The sequence below is a fragment of the Cololabis saira genome, chromosome 21 (genome assembly GCF_033807715.1).
Source record: "Cololabis saira isolate AMF1-May2022 chromosome 21, fColSai1.1, whole genome shotgun sequence".
NCBI lineage: Eukaryota > Metazoa > Chordata > Actinopteri > Beloniformes > Belonidae > Cololabis > Cololabis saira.
Window position 1 is genome coordinate 1,430,364 of NC_084607.1, and position 19,095 is coordinate 1,449,458.

Below are 19,095 nucleotides of genomic sequence, written 5' to 3' on the forward strand. Positions count from 1 at the left end.
TGTTGCGTGTCTTAGGGTTTGCGCCATGGAGAGTCTGGATGGAAAGCAGGATAGTCGCAAGCGCAAAATGAAATTTGACGAGTTGGAGTTAGAGATATTAGTGGAAGAGGCAAATAAACACATTCATGAACTACAGCAAAGAAATGTAAACATTACCAAAAGAAACGCAATATGGGACAAAATCTGCGATAGAATAAATGCAGTTGGTAAGACAAAAAGAACGGCAGATGAGGTTAAAAGAAGGTGGCAAGATATAAGGTGAAGAACTAAAGAAAAGGTGGCCTTTAATAAAACTTGTGCAACCATTTTTAAAATAGCATGCAGCAGAATAAATACTCTCTCTCTGCGTATTCTTTGATTTTGGATGTCGCCTCCTTGCCACAATAACAGCAGCAGCAGATTAGCACCTTCCTTTCGAACGTATTAAATACAGACGCAATCACAATACGCGCAAAAACTTTCAGGCTTGGTAAATCTCATTGCGTGTGGTAAATGAACCTATTTGCATTTTCCCTCCCAGTATTTAGGATTTCTGGCGCGTACGCCCCATATTGATTATTCATCAGGGCAAAAGAACTAAATGAACAGCGTGTGTTATTTTGCTCATTTGAGAGGCGCAGTCGTCTTTGCACGCTGTTAGTAGATCAGCTGGCACTTTGGTTTGCGGGTGCTGTCAAGTTTGCACACGTTTTTACACACGCAAACCTTTAGTAAATCAGGCCCTGAGTGTAGCACTTTGAGATTCATTGAATGTAAAGTGCATTACAAGTTAAATTCATTATTAATGTTTCAGACGCACTAACAAATCTCACGTAGTGTTTTTGCTCGTCATCAGGGTGGACGTCTGTCCCCAGACTCTATGACGGTGCAGAGAGGAGGAAAGAAGCTGAGCATCTCCATCCAGGAACACATGGCCATCGACGTGTGCCCGGCCGTCAGGCCCATCCGCCAGATCTCCGCCTACTTCCCCCGGCTGTCGCCCACGTCCCCGACGGCCTCGCCCTCGGCGCTGGCCCTCAGCCCCCCCGGGGGCGGGGCCGTGGGCGGGGCCCACCTGCTGTCCCCCCAGAGGGCCCACAGGTGGGGCGGAGCCGGCTCCCTGTCCCAGAACAGCAGCATCGACACGTCGGTGGACCTGAACAGCGACGACAGCGACGACTGCAGTGAGTAGTTACCGGCATGGGCGTCAGTTTGATTTCAGAAGTGCTGGGGACATTTACCATAAACCTGAGTAAGGTTTGAAAAGTGCTGGGTACGAGCTACGCCCGTTACTTCCGAATTGAGGTTTCATGATAAATAATAGGCATTACATTAGATGATGCCTATTGACATGATATTATCCCCACATTAAAAGCCATCTGCACGGTCTTATTTAGGTCGTCGGAAACATCTTGGGTTGGGACAATTCGTCATGGGTAGGCCCTATTCGTATTTCAAAATCCGCATTTCAGTACAAGACACGATTTGGGTAATTGCACAGCCCTTGACACACCAACAAATCTCAGACAAACCTCGACCAAGCAAGAGCGCATCAGGAGACGTAGCCTAGCAAACAGCCCTCGCCCTCACAAAGTTTTCAAACATTGCCGGGCTATGAAACGTTGGGCAAGAGTGAACGAGCAGCAACCCCTCTGTGAAATAAGTTTTCATTAATTGTCTTTTTTGTCTATCTCGCCTGATATGCATCATGAACACTGACGAATCTTCACCTGCAACACCAGCGACTTCTTTCATCGCTCGTTACACTGTAACAGACTGCAGACCGTTACACTGTAACAGACTGCAGACTGCAAGCGCAGTGTGTGGGAGCGGAGCGGATTCAACATAGTTGCTAACAGCAATGGGGGCTGATCGCAAGCAAACCGTAAATAGTTAGCGTGTTAACCTTGCTACCTAGCGCACTTTGCTAGCTTGGAAACTAACCACCTGCACCTTTTTAACAGATAATTGTAACGTCTACAGGCTTCACCCATGTTTAACCGTTACGATTTTCACAAATCACAAATATTGTTTCCAAAATTAAACAACCCACCTACCTGTTAAGGCTCCTGTCGTGTCATAAAGCGTCGGCATCACTCTTCAAGACATTCGCGCACATTCCAGTTCCAGTAGCACCGCGGTGGTGGGGACAAATCTGCTCGTCAGACAAAGTGGTAGGGACGCGTCCCCACCGTCCCCGGCTGAAATGACGCGCCTGGTTACCGGTTCAGGTCCAGGTCCAGGTGCAGGTGCAGGTGCAGGTGCAGCTACAGGTCATTTTTTCCCCATTTTTCTGTTTAACTGAATGTTCCTACGTCGTTCTGACGCCCCTGAATGCAACACGATCCCACACCATGATGGCTCCGCCGCCGTGCTTCACAGTTCAATCTTGGTTTTTCAGTGACGACAGAAAGTTCTGGGTAAACCAAACCTCCCTCTCTTCCTAAAGCTGTTCCTGCTTTATTGAGCTGTTTTCATTGATTGATTTAACTTTAAGACAAAGTTTGAAACTGATCTGAAGTTGCAGCGATTAATCTTCCCAAAGTTAATTCAAAACTCTAATCTTTCCGTGTTTACATGCTCTCACAAAGCCGTCTCTTAATTCTCTTAAATCTTTATCTCACCAACAAGTCTGTTGTGGGATTTGTTGATCGGTTTGATGAATCGTATCATTTAATGAAGGCTTTAAGGATAAATGTGTTTTGATGCACCAGCTGGAAGCGTCTTCCTCCCACACAGGCATCAGATCACTTATTTAAAAGTAAAAAGTCCACAAAAGTTGGGACGTGCAGATCAGACGGATGGAAAAGTAGGAGAAACTAAAACTAAACACCTGGAGGAATTTCTGCAACTAATTAGCTTAATGGTCGTCAACACCGATACAAATATTGTGCTTGATCTACTTAAAAAAATAAGTCAACTTTTTGCACAAGATTATTATGTAGATCAAGAAAGACTAGTCTTTGTAGAAACTACTTCATTTTATGTACGTAAATAATACATTTCGCAAGTACAGTCAACTTAATTGTGTTAAGTTTACTTTATTTATCAAAATTAGGGTGACTTTAAAAAGAAAAAAAAAGGGGGGGAAAAAATGAAGTTGACTTTACTTGCAAATTAATTTTGTACATACTAAAAATAAAAATAAAAACAACCACCACCCACCCAAATACAGCCCTGATACTGTTTATGAGGAAGGAAGAGCAGACTTTACTTCCTGAGGAAGTTCAGTTCCTTCAGCGTTTGCAGAAAGATGTTTTACATCTTATATACGTAAGTCTGTTGTGGGAGTTCAGTCACGTCTGCAGTCGTCTGTTGGGGAGCAGCATCCTTTACGGGAGATCCTTCAGACCTACAGGACCTGCAGACTTCTACGGGATCTTTCAGACCTCTACAGCAGTGTCTCCCAACCTGGGGTCCGGGCCTGCCCTGGGGTCCGGGCAGAGATCTCTGGGGGGGCGCCAAACTTTGTCTGCTTTGAGGATATGCAGTTGTAAAAGTTATATTTACACATGTTAAATAAATAAAAAATAATAATAACACACCTAATGGAATACAGTAATCCAAGTCTGTATAAACCCACTTAGAAATATATTTTGGTCTTTATTTTGGTCTTTTTAAAATACTAAGCCCCTTTCACAAATAACATAAATTAAAAATAATAATAAAAAAACAACAACTAAGTGAATAAAAACAACTAAAATAAAATAACATTAAAATAAAATTACCACCGCCTAGGAGGATGTCAATCAAACTCAACATTTTTCGTTATATTTCCTTAACATACAGGCTTTAATTGTTCTTTTGAATGTAATGTTTGATTTGGATTCTTAGTTTTCTTTATTCAGATTGTTCCATAAACTGATTCCTTTCACAGAAACACAACGTTCTATTTATCAGGATAAAAACTTAGGATAAAAACTTAAAAACGTATTATTATATCATTATTCAACATCTAATCATACTACTACTCTGATAGGTTGTTAAGGGAAAAATGTTAAAAAAAAATGTTGCTCTCATATTAAAAGAGACATTTTTCAGAAATATTTTTATGTCCTTTCAATTATTTTTGGTGTGTATTTTATACATTGGTGACACAAAAGGAAGGTGAGAAAAACAAAGTACAGGGTAAACCAAAGAGAAATGTATCAAAAAAACATAATGTTCATCTTTTCAATTAAAGGTTTGTATCGAATAACTTTACTCTTTTGGTGCTAGTACGTACGGGTCGGGGGGCCGGCTGGTCTTAGACACAAGTAGGGGGGAAACAAGGAAAAAAGGTTGGGAACCGCTGCTCTACAGGATCTTTCAGACTTCTATAGAACGTACTCAAGTATTTAAAACCGTGTTAAAGTTAGTCAGATCCTCCTGGAACGACGGGTTGGACCGGTTGGTTCTTCCTTCTGCACCACAGAGCATTCAAACGTTTGTCTGCAGCGTTTCCAGGCGATGGGGATGTCTGGATCTGTTCCAGGGTGTGAAGTTTCCGCAGCAGCTTCTAATCAGAGCCACACGAGCATCGTTTATCTGAGCATCAGCAACACAAACGATGGCTCCGGGGTCCAGATCAGAGCAGCTGGTGAATAATTCATGTCTTCAGGTTGGAATAACATCAATAATGCAGCTCATGCGACTTTCGCCTCACGTCTGCTGAAGCCGGATCACAGTCCAGGGAGATGTACGAACAGACAGCAGGCAGGAAGTTGGTGGAGGCAAAAAACATGGCTGATCGGGCTTGATGGGCTTGATCGGGCTTAAGCGTCATGGCGACACACGGGCGTGTATACATTTGTTTATTTTGTTTATCTTTTTTTAGATTTATTTATTTATTTTTTTTACTTACTTCTTTTATTTAAATTGTTTAATTTATTTATTTTTATTTATTCTATTTATGTATTTACGTATTCATTTTTTATTATTTAAATTTTTTTTTATTATTATCTACTTTTAGTTTAGTTTAGTCGTTTTTTTCTTTTCTTTTTTATTTTTTTTTAACTTACTAATTAATTAATTAATTAATTTATTTATCTATTTATTTATTCATTTATTTATTTATGTATTTATGTATTTATTTATTTATTTATCTTTATTTTTTTATTTTTTTATTTTCTTTGAATGAGTGTATTCATGATATTCTATTCGGATTTAATAAACCAGCCACTTACTTCGGAATTAAGTTTAATTCCGAATTAGGTGTTTACATGGTAATTTTTACTCATTTTAAATCGGATTTAATTTTAATTCTGAAATAAAGAGGAATTAAACTTCCCATGTAAACGCGCTCCTAGCTGGCTCGCCAAGTGATTTACAGGCGCAGCATTTCAACACTTTTGAGTAAATATCAGTAGTATGCAGTAATTGGGACGTACAGAGCCACACGGCACTTCCTGCCGTTGGGAGGGGGAGTTGTTACCATGGTAACAGCTCCTGTCACAGCAGCAGTAGCAGCTGTTACCATGGTAACAGCAGCAGTAGCAGCACAGCTCCGCTCTCTCCGTTTATCCTGGCCCAAACAAGATGACCTTTCTCTTGGCTGCCTGTAGCTAGCTCATTCGTAAATTTTGCAGTACACACACAATAATGTGATCATTCTGCTTAGCTAAGCTGCGTCTGAAATCCCATCCTTCCTCCTAATGAGCAGCAAAAACAGTATGTGAGATTTTTTAGTGCGTCTGAAACATTAGTACGTACTCAGTAGTATGTACTATCCATACTCATTCTGGAGAAATGTATTAGTGTGGATTGATGGACTTAAGTTTAATTCAGAATGGTCATTTTCATTGGGAATTAGGGGTTTACATGGTAATTTTAATCATTTTAAATCGGATTTCATTTTAATTATCAATTAAAGAGCAATTAAACTTCCCATGTAAACGCACTCGGTGTTCTGCGCTGGGCTGGTTTTCCAAACAAAGTTTAAAGATGCAGCAGCAGTAAACGCTGGTCAAGAGCAGAGACATTTATTTAATAAATGGAAATCATTAAAAGAACAGATGGAAACAGGAAACATCAAAATGGTGAGCTTTTCAAAGTTGTAGCGGCTAAGTTTGTTTTTCTTCCGCTAGTTTAACTTCCGGTCCCCCCCCTATCCAATCAGAACCTTCCCAACCCCCAGACCTGGAGAGGAATTGGAGAAAGACCATCAAACGTGTTTCCATGGAAACCTCAATTCAGAATTACTATTTCCATGTAAACTCCAAGGAAAATAGTTTAATTGGGAATTATTTAATTGGGAATAATTAATTCTGAATTAAAACATCATGTAATCGTGGCCAATGTGGTGCTGCTCCTGATCCCGACTCCTGGAAACCTAAAGGCTTTGATCAAACATTAAACACAAGAGAGAACGTAGCGTCAGCATGGATTTCTGGAGCGTCTCAGTGGAAAACGAGCATTACGACGACCTGGTGGAGCTGCTGCTGGAAAACCTTCACAAAAACATCAGCCGACGACGAGGGAGCTCTTTATTTCCTGCTCAGGACGGCAGAGCAGCAGAGAGAGGAGGCAGGAGGACCAGGGCCAAATATCTGAGAGGGGAAGATTTCTTCTTATTGTGCACTTCCAGAAAAAAGTTGAAATGTCAAGATTAATGTTGAAGTACAATTTCAAGAAAATAGTCGAAATTTCGCCTTTTTTCTCAACATTTCAACTTTATTCACGAAATTTTGACTTTTTTCTCGACATTTTTCTCAAAATTGTACTTCAACATTAATCTCGACATTTCGATTTATTCACGACATTTCGACTTTATTCACCAAATTTTGACATTATTCTCGACATTTCCACTTTTTTCCCAACGTTTCGATTTTTTTCTCAAAATTGTGCTTCAACATCAGAAGAATTAGAATAATTTCAGAATAATCCAACTAACTAAAACTGACTTCCTTGCTAAATTCTGCGTTCTTTTATTCATTTTTGAATCTAGCTTTATTGTTTATCCTGGTTAAATGTGGTGAAGCTTATTCCAGTTTCACTGCTCTAAACATCGTAGCGCAGAAAACACGCATGAAATCAATCCACCCGTCTTTTCAGGCGTTGAGCGTAAAGGAACCGTGCGGAGGCCGGAGCTGTTTCCCCTCAGAAATAATAAGTCAGATTAAGTAAAGTAAGAATAAAGTCGAACTTTCGCCTTTTTTCTTGACATTTTGACTTTTTTCTTATATATTCTTTATAAACAGAATAAGACTGCATGTCAGTCCGTCTTTCACCATCAGCCATGATAGTGTTGGTATTTGTAGCCCATGCTTGAAATAATCGTGTAATTCCAGTGAATCACATGAATGTCTGGTGTTATGTAACGGAGTGTGTAGGCACCGGGTTCTGTGTTCACCTGCAGCCAGAATCCTCGTATATCCGGCTCTGAGAGGCGTCCGGAGGAGGGATGTGTCGTGTTGGGATGTAGACTTGTGCTTTCTATTATTTTACCTCTTTTCTCATCATTAGGGCCCGAGCACTAACAGCACTAACAGACTAACAGAGCTATTGTATCTGTAGGAAATGTTTTTACTTTTATTTTTTTTCTCTCGAAATGAGGGCCTTTTTTCCCCCTAAACGTTCCCCAAAAGTCACCCAATTTATCACCAAGCCAGGCCTGGTGATAAATGTGATATTTAATGGTTTGCATTAATGGGCGTGGCCTAACGGCTCAACAGCGCCCCCTAGAAAACTTTGTTCCTCAAGCCCCACAATACGGTTTGACGTACATGCAGGAAAATCGCTACACACCTGTATCATGTCGCAACTTAAAGAAAAGTCTCTTGGCGCCATGGCTGAAACCGAACAGGAAGTCGGCCATTTTGAATTAATCGTGTACTTTTGGCGCAATTTATGCCATTCCTTCGGCAGTTAATACGGCCCGAACCGTAACGTGTTATATATAATGTGTTATACATCAATATGTTCGTCTCTTCCTGCGACAATGTGCATTACTTTTCTCTTTCAAAAGCGTTACCGTGGCGACGCTAGACGCCAAAAAGCGCACCCCCCTTCATCTGATTGGTCCATATTTGATAGTCCCTATTCTCTGTCGTAACTTTTGAACGGGTTGTGATAAAGACTCGTGGGTGGTGTCATCGGACTCGGTTTTAAGTCCTTGAATATAATTGGTGCAAATTAGCCCCCCCCCTTCACCTGATTGGTCGATATCTGACAGTTCCTACTTTCTGCCATAACTTTTGAATGGTTTGATACAGATAGTCGTGGGTGTTTCATCCGCTACATGTCCAGCCTGAAGAATCTACATTAGTCGTACAAGCTTCCACTGCAGCCTGAACGTGCACCAGGGTGGAGGACTGTTCATCCGTTCATCCGTTCATCGCTGCTTGCAGCTTTAATTTTATTTGTTATTTAAGCGTACTCTTAAATGAAATACTTTTTGAAAACCGCACAAAGTTATGGATTAGCCCTGAATGCAGGCATTGTGACGTAGAATTGTCAAATTGGTTTAATTCACCGTACGAATTGTTACAGATTACTTTTGTAATCCTGTATTTGACCCGGTGTTTGTACGTTTTGACCGTATAGTAATGTAATTCTTGCCATTGTAAGAATGAGATGAACCTGCTGGATCTACTGCCCTTACTTTTTAATTGTGCTATATAAATAAACTTGCCCTGCCTTAGATGTTCCTTCCTAGCGGATCCCGCCGCCATAAGTCCTTCTGTTTTCCTGAGTGATAACGACGCTCTTCTGTTTTCCTGAGTGATAACGATGCTCCTCTCTCTGTTTTCATGATAACGATGCTCTTCTCTCTGTTTTCATGATAACGACTCTTCCTCTCTCTCTGCTTCCCCTCCAGCTGCTCTGGGAACGCTGGAGTTCGAGCTGCGGTACGAGCCGAGCTCCAGCGAGCTGCACTGCACCGTCCTCCGGGCCAAGGTGAGTTATTTACTCCCAGAGGAATCACAGATAAACCTTTCCCACCAAACCGGTTCCAGAGCTGGTTCTGATTCACAACTCCTTCAACTAGGAACCAGCTGAGAACGAAAAGGTTTGTTTTTCCACAGCTTTGGTGCTAAAGGGATGTTAGCAGAGACGTAACTGACGTTAGCAGAGACGTAACTGACGTTAGCAGAGATGTAACTGACGTTTGCAGAGACGTAACTGACGTTAGAGACGTAACTGACGTTAGCAGAGACGTAACTGACGTTAGCAGAGACGTAACTGACGTTAGAGACGTAACTGACGTTAGCAGAGACGTAACTGACGTTAGCAGAGACGTAACTGACGTTAGCAGAGACGTAACTGACGTTAGCAGAGACGTAACTGACGTTAGCAGAGACGTAACTGACGTTAGCAGAGACGTAACTGACGTTAGCAGAGACGTAACTGAAGTTTGCAGAGACGTAACTGACGTTAGCAGAGACGTAACTGACGTTAGCAGAGACGTAACTGACGTTAGCAGAGACGTAACTGACGTTTGCAGAGACGTAACTGACGTTAGCAGAGACGTAACTGACGTTAGCAGAGACGTAACTGACGTTAGCAGAGACGTAACTGACGTTAGCAGAGACGTAACTGGCGTTAGCAGAGACGTAACTGACGTTTGCAGAGACGTAATTGACGTTAGCAGAGACGTAACTGACGTTAGCAGAGACGTAACTGACGTTAGCAGAGACGTAACTGAAGTTTGCAGAGACGTAACTGACGTTAGCAGAGACGTAATTGACGTTAGCAGAGACGTAACTGACGTTAGCAGAGACGTAACTGACGTTAGCAGAGACGTAACTGACGTTAGTAACGACGTAACTGACGTTAGCAGAGACGTAACTGACGTTAGCAGAGATGTAACTGACGTCTGCAGAGGCGTAACTGACGTTAGCAGAGACGTAACTGACGTTAGCAGAGACGTAACTGACGTTAGCAGAGACGTAACTGACGTTAGCAGAGACGTAACTGACGTTTGCAAAGACGTAACCGACGTTTGCAGAGACGTAACCGACGTTAGCAGAGACGTAACTGACGTTAGCAGAGACGTAACTGACGTTAGCAGAGACGTAACTGACGTTTGCAGAGACGTAACTGACGTTAGCAGAGACGTAACTGACGTTAGCAGAGACGTAACTGACGTTTACAGAGACGTAACTGACGTTAGAGACGTAACCGACGTTTGCAGAGACGTAACTGACGTTAGCAGAGACGTAACTGACGTTTGCAGAGACGTAACTGACGTTTGCAGAGACGTAACTGACGTTAGCAGAGACGTAACTGACGTTTGCAGAGACGTAACTGACGTTAGCAGAGACGTAACTGACGTTTACATAGACGTAACTGACGTTAGCAGAGACGTAACTGACGTTTGCAGAGACGTAACTGACGTTAGCAGAGACGTAACTGACGTTTACAGAGACGTAACTGACGTTTACAGAGACGTAACTGACGTTTACAGAGACGTAACTGACGTTAGCAGAGACGTACCTGACGTTAGAGACGTAACTGACGTTAGCAGAGACGTAACTGACGTTAGCAGAGACGTAACTGACGTTTGCAGAGACGTAACTGACGTTTGCAGAGACGCAACTGATGTTTGCAGAGACGTAACTGACGTTAGCAGAGACGTAACTGATGTTAGCAGAGACGTAACTGACGTTAGCAGAGACGTAACTGACGTTAGCAGAGACGCAACTGATGTTAGCAGAGACGTAACTGATGTTAGCAGAGACGTAACTGACGTTAGCAGAGACATAACTGACGTTAGCAGAGACGTAACTGACGTTAGCAGAGACGTAACTGACATTTGCAGAGACATAACTGACGTTAGCAGAGACGTAACTGACGTTAGCAGAGACGTAACTGACGTTAGCAGAGACGTAACTGACGTTTGCAGAGACGTAACTGACGTTAGCAGAGAGACGTAACTGACGTTAGCAGAGACGTAACTGACGTTAGCAGAGACGTAACTGACGTTAGCAGAGACGTAACTGACGTTAGCAGAGACGTAACTGACGTTTGCAGAGACGTAACTGACGTTAGCAGAGAGACGTAACTGACGTTAGCAGAGACGTAACTGACGTTAGCAGAGACGTAACTGACGTTAGCAGATACGTAACTGACGTTTGCAGAGACGTAACTGACGTTAGCAGAGACGTAACTGACGTTAGCAGAGACGTAACTGACGTTTGCAGAGACGTAACTGACGTTAGCAGAGACGTAACTGACGTTAGCAGAGACGTAACTGACGTTAGCAGAGACGTAACTGACGTTAGCAGAGACGTAACTGACGTTAGCAGAGACGCAACTGATGTTAGCAGAGACGTAACTGACGTTTGCAGAGACGTAACTGACATTAGCAGAGACGTAACTGACGTTAGAGACGTAACTGACGTTAGCAGAGACGTAACTGACGTTTGCAGAGACGTAACTGTTAGCAGAGACGTAACTGACGTTAGCAGAGACGTAACTGACATTAGCAGAGACGTAACTGACGTTAGCAGAGACGTAACTGACGTTAGCAGATACGTAACTGACGTTAGCAGAGACGTAACTGTTAGCAGAGACGTAACTGACGTTAGCAGAGACGTAACTGACGTTAGCAGAGACGTAACTGACGTTAGCAGAGACGTAACTGACTTTAGCAGAGACGTAACTGACGTTAGCAGAAACGTAACTGACGTTTGCAGAGACGTAACTGACGTTAGAGACGTAACTGACGTTAGCAGAGACGTAACTGACGTTTGCAGAGACGTAACTGTTAGCAGAGACGTAACTGACGTTAGCAGAGACGTAACTGACGTTAGCAGAGACGTAACTGACGTTAGCAGAGACGTAACTGACGTTAGCAGAGACGTAACTGACGTTAGCAGAGACGTAACTGACGTTTGCAGTGTGTGTTTGTGTGTGTACCTGTAACACACACCAGTAACACACACACACACACACACACACACACACTTACACACACACACGCACGCACGCACGCACGCACGCACGCACGCACGCACGCACGCACGCACACACACACACACACACACACACACACACACACACACTCAGTTATATATGCATATTATCATAATGTATTAATAACTTATACTAATAAACTATAATAGCACTAATAATACCATACATTAGTAAAATATTAGTAATATATTTTCAGTCACTGCTATCATTCTTATATTTCTAATAATTTCAATATCAATAATAAATCCCCAGTCATATGGTCTTCAGCATTAACTGAGCCTAAAGTCGTTTCTTTAAAAGTGAATTTGTTTTGTGAGCCAGATATGTGAGGAGGTGAAGAGTTCCAGGACAGTATGGATAGATAACTGAGTGTTTGAGTAGATTAGTTCTAGAGTTGGAGGTTTCAGGTATTTCTGGTGTCGTGGTTACGTCTGTCTCTAGTATTTAGTGTTTTTTTCCATCATCACACCAGCAGATCTGCAGGATCCATCCTGCTCTAATGTCCTCAGGTCCAAACAGAAATAGTGCAGAGTGGCATTTCCTTCCCTGGCTTCACCTTTACAGTCACGAACAAGCTCTTCTTCTTCTCCTTCTCCAGGACGGAGTGGAGACGCTCCATTTTCTCAGGGATGAGGATAATATGAGGATAGTTTGAGCTCCTGCTGTCACAGCTTTGCTGCCTCGTTTCCTCGGGTGTGTTTTTAGGAGTTTGAGCAGCTACTTGAATGTCAGTGGTTTCTGTTTCTCCCTCCGGCTCCGAGAAGCTGCTGGTTTCTCTCAGACTCTCCACCGCCTGCTGAGCACAAAAGCTTTTCTTTCTGCCCATAAAAGCTGAGATTTAACCTTGTTCATATCAACAAATATAAACGAAACCTTGATGAGAGCTTTATAAACAGAATGAGGAGAAAAAAACCTCTGAATTAACAAACAGAAAAAGAGGTTTTTGTTTTTAATGCACACATTTCCAAACCATGAAGCAAGACAGAAAGATAAAACTGTTTCTATAAAAGCAGAGAAAAAGAGGAGAGTGATGGGCGGAGGTGGAAGAAAGCAGTCCTTGTGATGTGGTTGACATGGTGTTGGAAGGAGAGGTTACTGTCCAGGATAACTCTGAGGTTGCGGATGTGAGTGGAGGGAGACAGAATGGAGTCGTCAACAGTGAGGGTGAAGTTGTGAGCGGTTTTGGTGAGGGATTTGGGGCCGATGATGAGCATGTCTGATTTGTTGCAGTTGAGTTGGAGGAAGTTCGAGTGCATCCATGACTTGATTTCGGCGAGGCAGTTGGTCAGGGTAGAGTGGGTTGCAGAGGTGAGGGATTTGGTGGAGATGTACAGTTGGACGTCGTCGGCGTAGCAGTGGAAGTGGAGGCGGTGGCGGTGGATGATGTTGCCAAGGGGGAGCATGTAGAGGATGAAGAGAAGTGGGGAAGGGGTGTATCAGGGTGAGTTCAGGGGTGAACCAGGGTGAGTTCAGGGGTGAACCAGGGTGCTGAGCGAGTGAAAGTGACTGTTTTGGTTTTGATGGGAGCCATTTGATCAAGACAGGAGGAGAGTGTGTGGTTGTAGTAGTTCACAAGGTCTGAAGGGTTATCGGGTGACAGGGGAGGGGAGGCTGAGAGGGCAGAGGGGGAGATGGATTTGATGTTGCGGAAGGATATTTTGCGTGCTTCTTTGGGAGTGGGGATGGGGATGTCGATGTGCTTAGTGATTTCCAGGTTATCAGACACGTGGAGGTTGAGGCTGGAGAGCTGATTTATTGTGACACCGTGTCCTAACTGCATGCGATGCGAGCGAGCGTCAGCGACAAAATCAATTCCATTGCTTTATTTTCTATAGGACTGTCCTAACTGGCTGCAGCGACGCAGCGCCGTTTTGAGCTGAACATTTGACGCCCTGCTTCTATTTTCTTCCTGTCGCTCGCGTTGAAAGACGGTTGAAAGCGCTGTAGGAAACAGTCATGGATGAGGAACGGCTGATCCAGTTAGTTGAAATGAGAAGTTATCTTTATGATTCCTCCTCATTTCACTACAAAAACCTCAATAAAGTGGCAGCTGCTGGAGGGAAAAGATGTTTGAAAAGAAAGACAAAGTCTACTGTAAATCGTCTTTTTGGGTGAAGTTTAGCATTTGATTGGTGGACGGCGAGCCTACTCTAGCTGCACCCCTAGTTACCATGGTTACAGTGTTACCATGGTTACAGTGTAGCGTTTCTGACATCGCTAGTAACCGACTTGCTGTTGGCTACATTCTATGTAATTTCCGGTAAAGAAACATCTAAATATCACAATATCAAGCGTGTTTTCTGTTTAAAAGTACAAACGTAGGAATATAACAAGTCCTGTTATCCTCAGCCATCTTTTACTTGTCTCTTTACTCTTTAACTGTCGTCCAGTCTGATGTTGTCGAGTGCACAGCTGATCGATACGTGACGAAACAGAACTGCATATTAACGCTTTCAGTGTGGACAGAGAGCGTCCGATGTCACGCAGTGCGACGCGATAGTTGGACGCTCGCGTGCAGTTAGGACGCGGTGTGAGACCAGAGGAGCAGACGAGATCCAGGGTGTGGCCGCGGGTGTGGGTGGGACCGGAGGAGCAGACGAGATCCAGGGTGTGGCCGCGGGTGTGGGTGGGACCAGAGGAGCAGACCAGATCCAGGGTGTGGCCGCGGGTGTGGGTGGGACCAGAGGAGCAGACGAGATCCAGGGTGTGGCCGCGGGTGTGGGTGGGACCAGAGGAGCAGACGAGATTCAGGGTGTGGCCGCGGGTGTGGGTGGGACCAGAGGAGCAGACGAGATCCAGGGTGTGGGTGGGACCAGAGGGGCAGACGAGATCCAGGGTGTGCCCGCGGGTGTGGGTGGGACCAGAGGAGCAGACGAGATCCAGGGTGTGGCCGCGGGTGTGGGTGGGACCAGAGGAGCAGACGAGATCCAGGGTGTGGCCGCGGGTGTGGGTGGGACCAGAGGAGCAGACGAGATCCAGGGTGTGGCCGCGGGTGTGGGTGAGACCAGAGGAGCAGACGAGATCCAGGGTGTGGGTGAGGCCAGAGGAGCAGACCAGATCCAGGGTGTGGCCGCGGGTGTGGGTGGGACCAGAGGAGCAGACGAGATCCAGGGTGTGGCCGCGGGTGTGGGTGGGACCAGAGGAGCAGACGAGATCCAGGGTGTGGCCGTGGGTGTGGGTGGGACCAGAGGAGCAGACGAGATCCAGGGTGTGGCCACGGGTGTGGGTGGGATCAGAGGAGCAGACGAGATCCAGGGTGTGGCCGCAGGTGTGGGTGGGACCAGGGATATGTTGAGTGTGTGTAGCAGGTCCAGAACTTAGTAGCAGGTTTACAGTTTGAGTCATTTGACGTGGAAGTTGAAATCACCCGGGAGGAGAACAGAGGGAGAGATGGAGCAGAGCTGGGTCAGAAAATCAGAGAAATCTGAGAGAAATGAGGGGTTTGGCTTTGGGGGGGGGGGTCATAAACGACGGCGGTGACGAGAGGAGCGGGGCCGGATAGTTTGAAGGCAGTGTGTTTAATGTCCTTTTTTTTTTATTTTTTTGTGGTTCGAATCACATTTGGAGGATTTGATTATTTATCTCTTTCATATCGGCTTCACCTCTTCAGCAGAACTCCTCTGGTACGGTGGTTTCCATGGCGACCGCCGGGGACGGATCCTGGTTCACCCTGCAAACTGGAATAATAAAAGAAAACGAGTGTTGGAGAGAAACTGTGCCGAAATGGAGAGATGGAGGGATGGAGGGATGGAGGGATGAGAGTCCCCCCTTTTAATGTTTTATAGCGGTAGATAAAACCATCTGCTAGCAGGCTAGCTTAGCATCAGACACAAACAACCTCAAATACTTAAATTAAACTTAAACGTATACCTTTTTTCACATGCCGTTTATCAAAAGTGAAGATAAAGCACATGTTATTTTAACTCATTTGAACTTGTCGTGGTGTTTCTGAGCTCATGAAGTCGTTTCCACCTCCCTGTCTATTTTTATTGCAGTATCACCTGGGGCCAAAATCAATACTCTTGTTTTTGAGTCTCATCATTGAATTCTGAGATAGAATTGTCAAACGTTCAGTGATTTAAGATTGAAAACAGCATTCAAAAGCCCTTCATATTTTTTAATGCTCAGTCGTATCAATTTCTTTGTCTCACTGTGGTATAATGAGCACATTATTTTATATTCCAATGTATACAGTATACTGTTTATATTTGGTAATTATATATTTAGAGCACTGACAGTGCGAAGGCCCTATTGTATCTGTAGGAACTTTTTGTATTATTTTCCTAATTTTCCTAATTTTTCTTCCGATGAAATGAGGGCCTTTTTTCCCCCTAAACGTGCCCAAAAGTCACCAAATTTTGCACCAAGCCAGGCCTGGTGATAAATGTGATATTTAATGGTTTGCATTAATGGGCGTGGCCTAACGGCTCAACAGCGCCCCCTAGAAAACTTTGTGCCTCAAGCCCCAAAATACGGTTTGACGTACATGCACGAAAATCGCTACACACCTGTATCATGTCACAACTTAAAGAAAAGTCTCTTGGAGCCATGGCCCAAACCCAACAGGAAGTCAGACATTTTGAACATTTTGAATTAATCATGTCATTTTGGCGCAATTTATGCCATTCCTTCGGCCGTTAATACGGCCCGAACCGTAACGTGCACCCAGGTGTGTTATACATCAAAATGTGCGTCTCCATCTTGCAGCAATGCACATTACTTTTCTCAATGAAAAGCGTTACCGTGGCGACGCTAGACGCCAAAAAGCGCACCCACCCTTCATCGGATTGGTCCATATTTGATAGTTCCTACTTTCTGCCAAAACTTTTGAATGGTTTGACATAAAGACTCGTGGGTGGTGTCATCGGACTTAGTTTTGAGTCCTTGAATATAATTGGTGCAAATAAGCCCCTCCCCTTCTTCTGATTGGTCGATATCTGATAGTTCCTACTTTCTGCCATAACCTTTGAATGGTTTGGTATAGAGAGTCGTGGGTGGTTTCATCCGCTAAATGTCCAGCCTGAAGAATCTACATTAGTCGTACAAGCTTCCACTGCAGCCTGAACGTGCACCAGGGTGGAGGCCCGTTCATCCGTTCATCGCTGCTTGCAGCTTTAATTTGTATTGTTACTATCAAACGTCCCCCGTTAAGCCCCATGAGATCATATCTCCTCATGTAGGACGGGGTTTTACTCCAGGCGTCTCCAGAAGGTCAGAGCTTCTCGTTCTCATTTAAAAACGTTGGGGGGGCAAAAAGAACCAATCTATCCGGCAGCCGTCACTTTAAATGTCAAAGCTGTTGAAATAGATTTAGCTGCAATTCCTTATGACAGTGAGCTGATGAGGTCAAGAGAAGGAGATGATGATCTGCGTCTTCCAGAGATCGACTGGCAAATCAGGGAATTACAATTTATTTTTATCACATTTATGCAAATCTGCAGAAGAGAATCAGGGCCATGCAGGAGAAAAAATATCTGAGATTGTTTTTTATTGTGCACTTCAAGAAAAAAGTTAATAAATTTGACATTTCGACTTTTTTCTCGAAATTGTATTTCAACATTAATCTCAACATTTCGACTTTTTTTCTCAACATTTCGACTTTTTTCTCAAAGAGCATAGGCTAATGAAAAAATTTCCTCCTCTAAAATATTTGTATTTTTCTTCTGCTTGGCCCTGATACTTTTCCGTAGCAAATCAGACTTTCACCCGTGGATCTACTTTCCCGCTACGGAGCTGGAGAAGCTTAGATCCACATTTCTAACCAACTCTGATGGGCTAGTTGGTGCTAGTTGGAGCTAGTTGGAGCTAGTTGGAGCTAGTTGGTGCTAGTTGGAGCTAGTTGGAGATAGTTGGAGCTAGTTGGTGCTAGTTGGAGCTAGTTGGAGCTAGTTGGTGCTAGTTGGTGCTAGTTGGTGCTAGTTGGAGCTAGTTGGAGCTAGTTGGTGCTAGTTGGAAGGAAGACAGGGATGTTTTCACTCGTGATGAGACATTTTTTGGGACATTTGGACAGAAAACGAAGAGTCAGAGATTGACGACAGGTTCTTTTCTCTGACCTGTGTTTGTTTTCGTCTGCAGGGTCTGAAGTCGATGGACTTCAACGGTTTATCGGACCCGTACGTGAAGCTGCACCTGCTGCCCGGAGCCTGTAAGGTGAGACGAGACTCTACACGTTTGTTCTTGCTCTTGATCATAACTAGTTTATGACTATAACTGTGTGTGTGTGTGTGCGTGTGTGTGCGTGCGTGCGTGCGTGCGTGCGTGCGTGCGTGCGTGCGCGTGCGCGTGTGCGTGCGTGCGTGCGTGCGTGCGTGTGTTCTACAGGCCAATAAGCTGAAAACGAAGACAATCCGAAACTCTTTGAATCCAGTGTGGAACGAAACTCTCACGTATGTCGGGATCACAGAGGAAGACATGCACCGGAAAACACTCAGGTGTGTGTGTGTGTGTGCGTGTGTGCGTGCGTGCGTGCGTGCGTGCGTGCGTGCGTGCGTGCGTGCGTGCGTGCGTGCGTGCGTGCGTGCGTGCGTGCGTGCGTGCGTGCGTGCGTGCGTGCGTGCGTGCGTGCGTGCGTGCGTGCGTGCGTGTGAGGCAGATCTCTCAGATCCTCTGGGGTTTCCCTGCTCCTCTCCCAGGGGCGTTGTGTTTGTGGGAATCTTCGCTCCGCTAACTCCGCTAGGGCGACGCTTTGACATTCACGCTCCCTGAAAAAGTTTTCTTCTGTTTTCTTTGACTCTTCAAACTCGACTTTTCTCTCTGAAAACGTTCTTCGCTCCTAAACTCTCAAGACTTGCCTCCTTTTTCACTTGGAAGTATTTGGATTGTGCTCGTCTCCCAACCCGCTGCTTTACCACAGGAAGTACGCGTGATACCAGAGGTCTCCACTTGGGGGCAGAATAGAGATGCAGAGTTGAAAATAACAAGGAAATGCTGTTGGAAGAAGACGATATTTACACAGATAATACAGTAGCAATAGAAATAAAACGCTGCAAAGAACACCGACGTTTACTTTAGTTTGGGGCGAGAACATCGTCAGCAAAGGACATTATTGACACTGAAATGTCATTTTTAAACTGGAAAAGATATGTAAATAGTTTGTATTACTTTGATTTTCTTTAAAAACACAGATGAAGTCATGTGGGAAAATGAACTCTACTTTTTAACTCGTATATGCTTCTGCTTGGGGACGTCATCAGGAGGCATCAATGTTCATAGTTATGC

At 44.2% G+C, this 19,095-nt stretch overlaps 1 protein-coding gene across 1 annotated transcript in view; it reads left to right on the top strand.

The window, feature by feature from the left end:
* Window positions 1-856: 856 nt before the first annotated feature.
* doc2a (double C2-like domains, alpha) overlaps window positions 857-19,095 on the top strand; it is a 46,097-nt gene continuing 27,858 nt past the window's right edge. Inside the window, exons 1-4 of the mRNA XM_061711504.1 lie at window positions 857-1,163; window positions 8,777-8,856; window positions 17,953-18,027; window positions 18,199-18,308. Of these exons, the coding sequence (XP_061567488.1) occupies window positions 860-1,163; window positions 8,777-8,856; window positions 17,953-18,027; window positions 18,199-18,308 (569 nt within the window). The 5' untranslated portion in view covers window positions 857-859. The remainder of the gene's footprint in view (window positions 1,164-8,776; window positions 8,857-17,952; window positions 18,028-18,198; window positions 18,309-19,095) is intronic.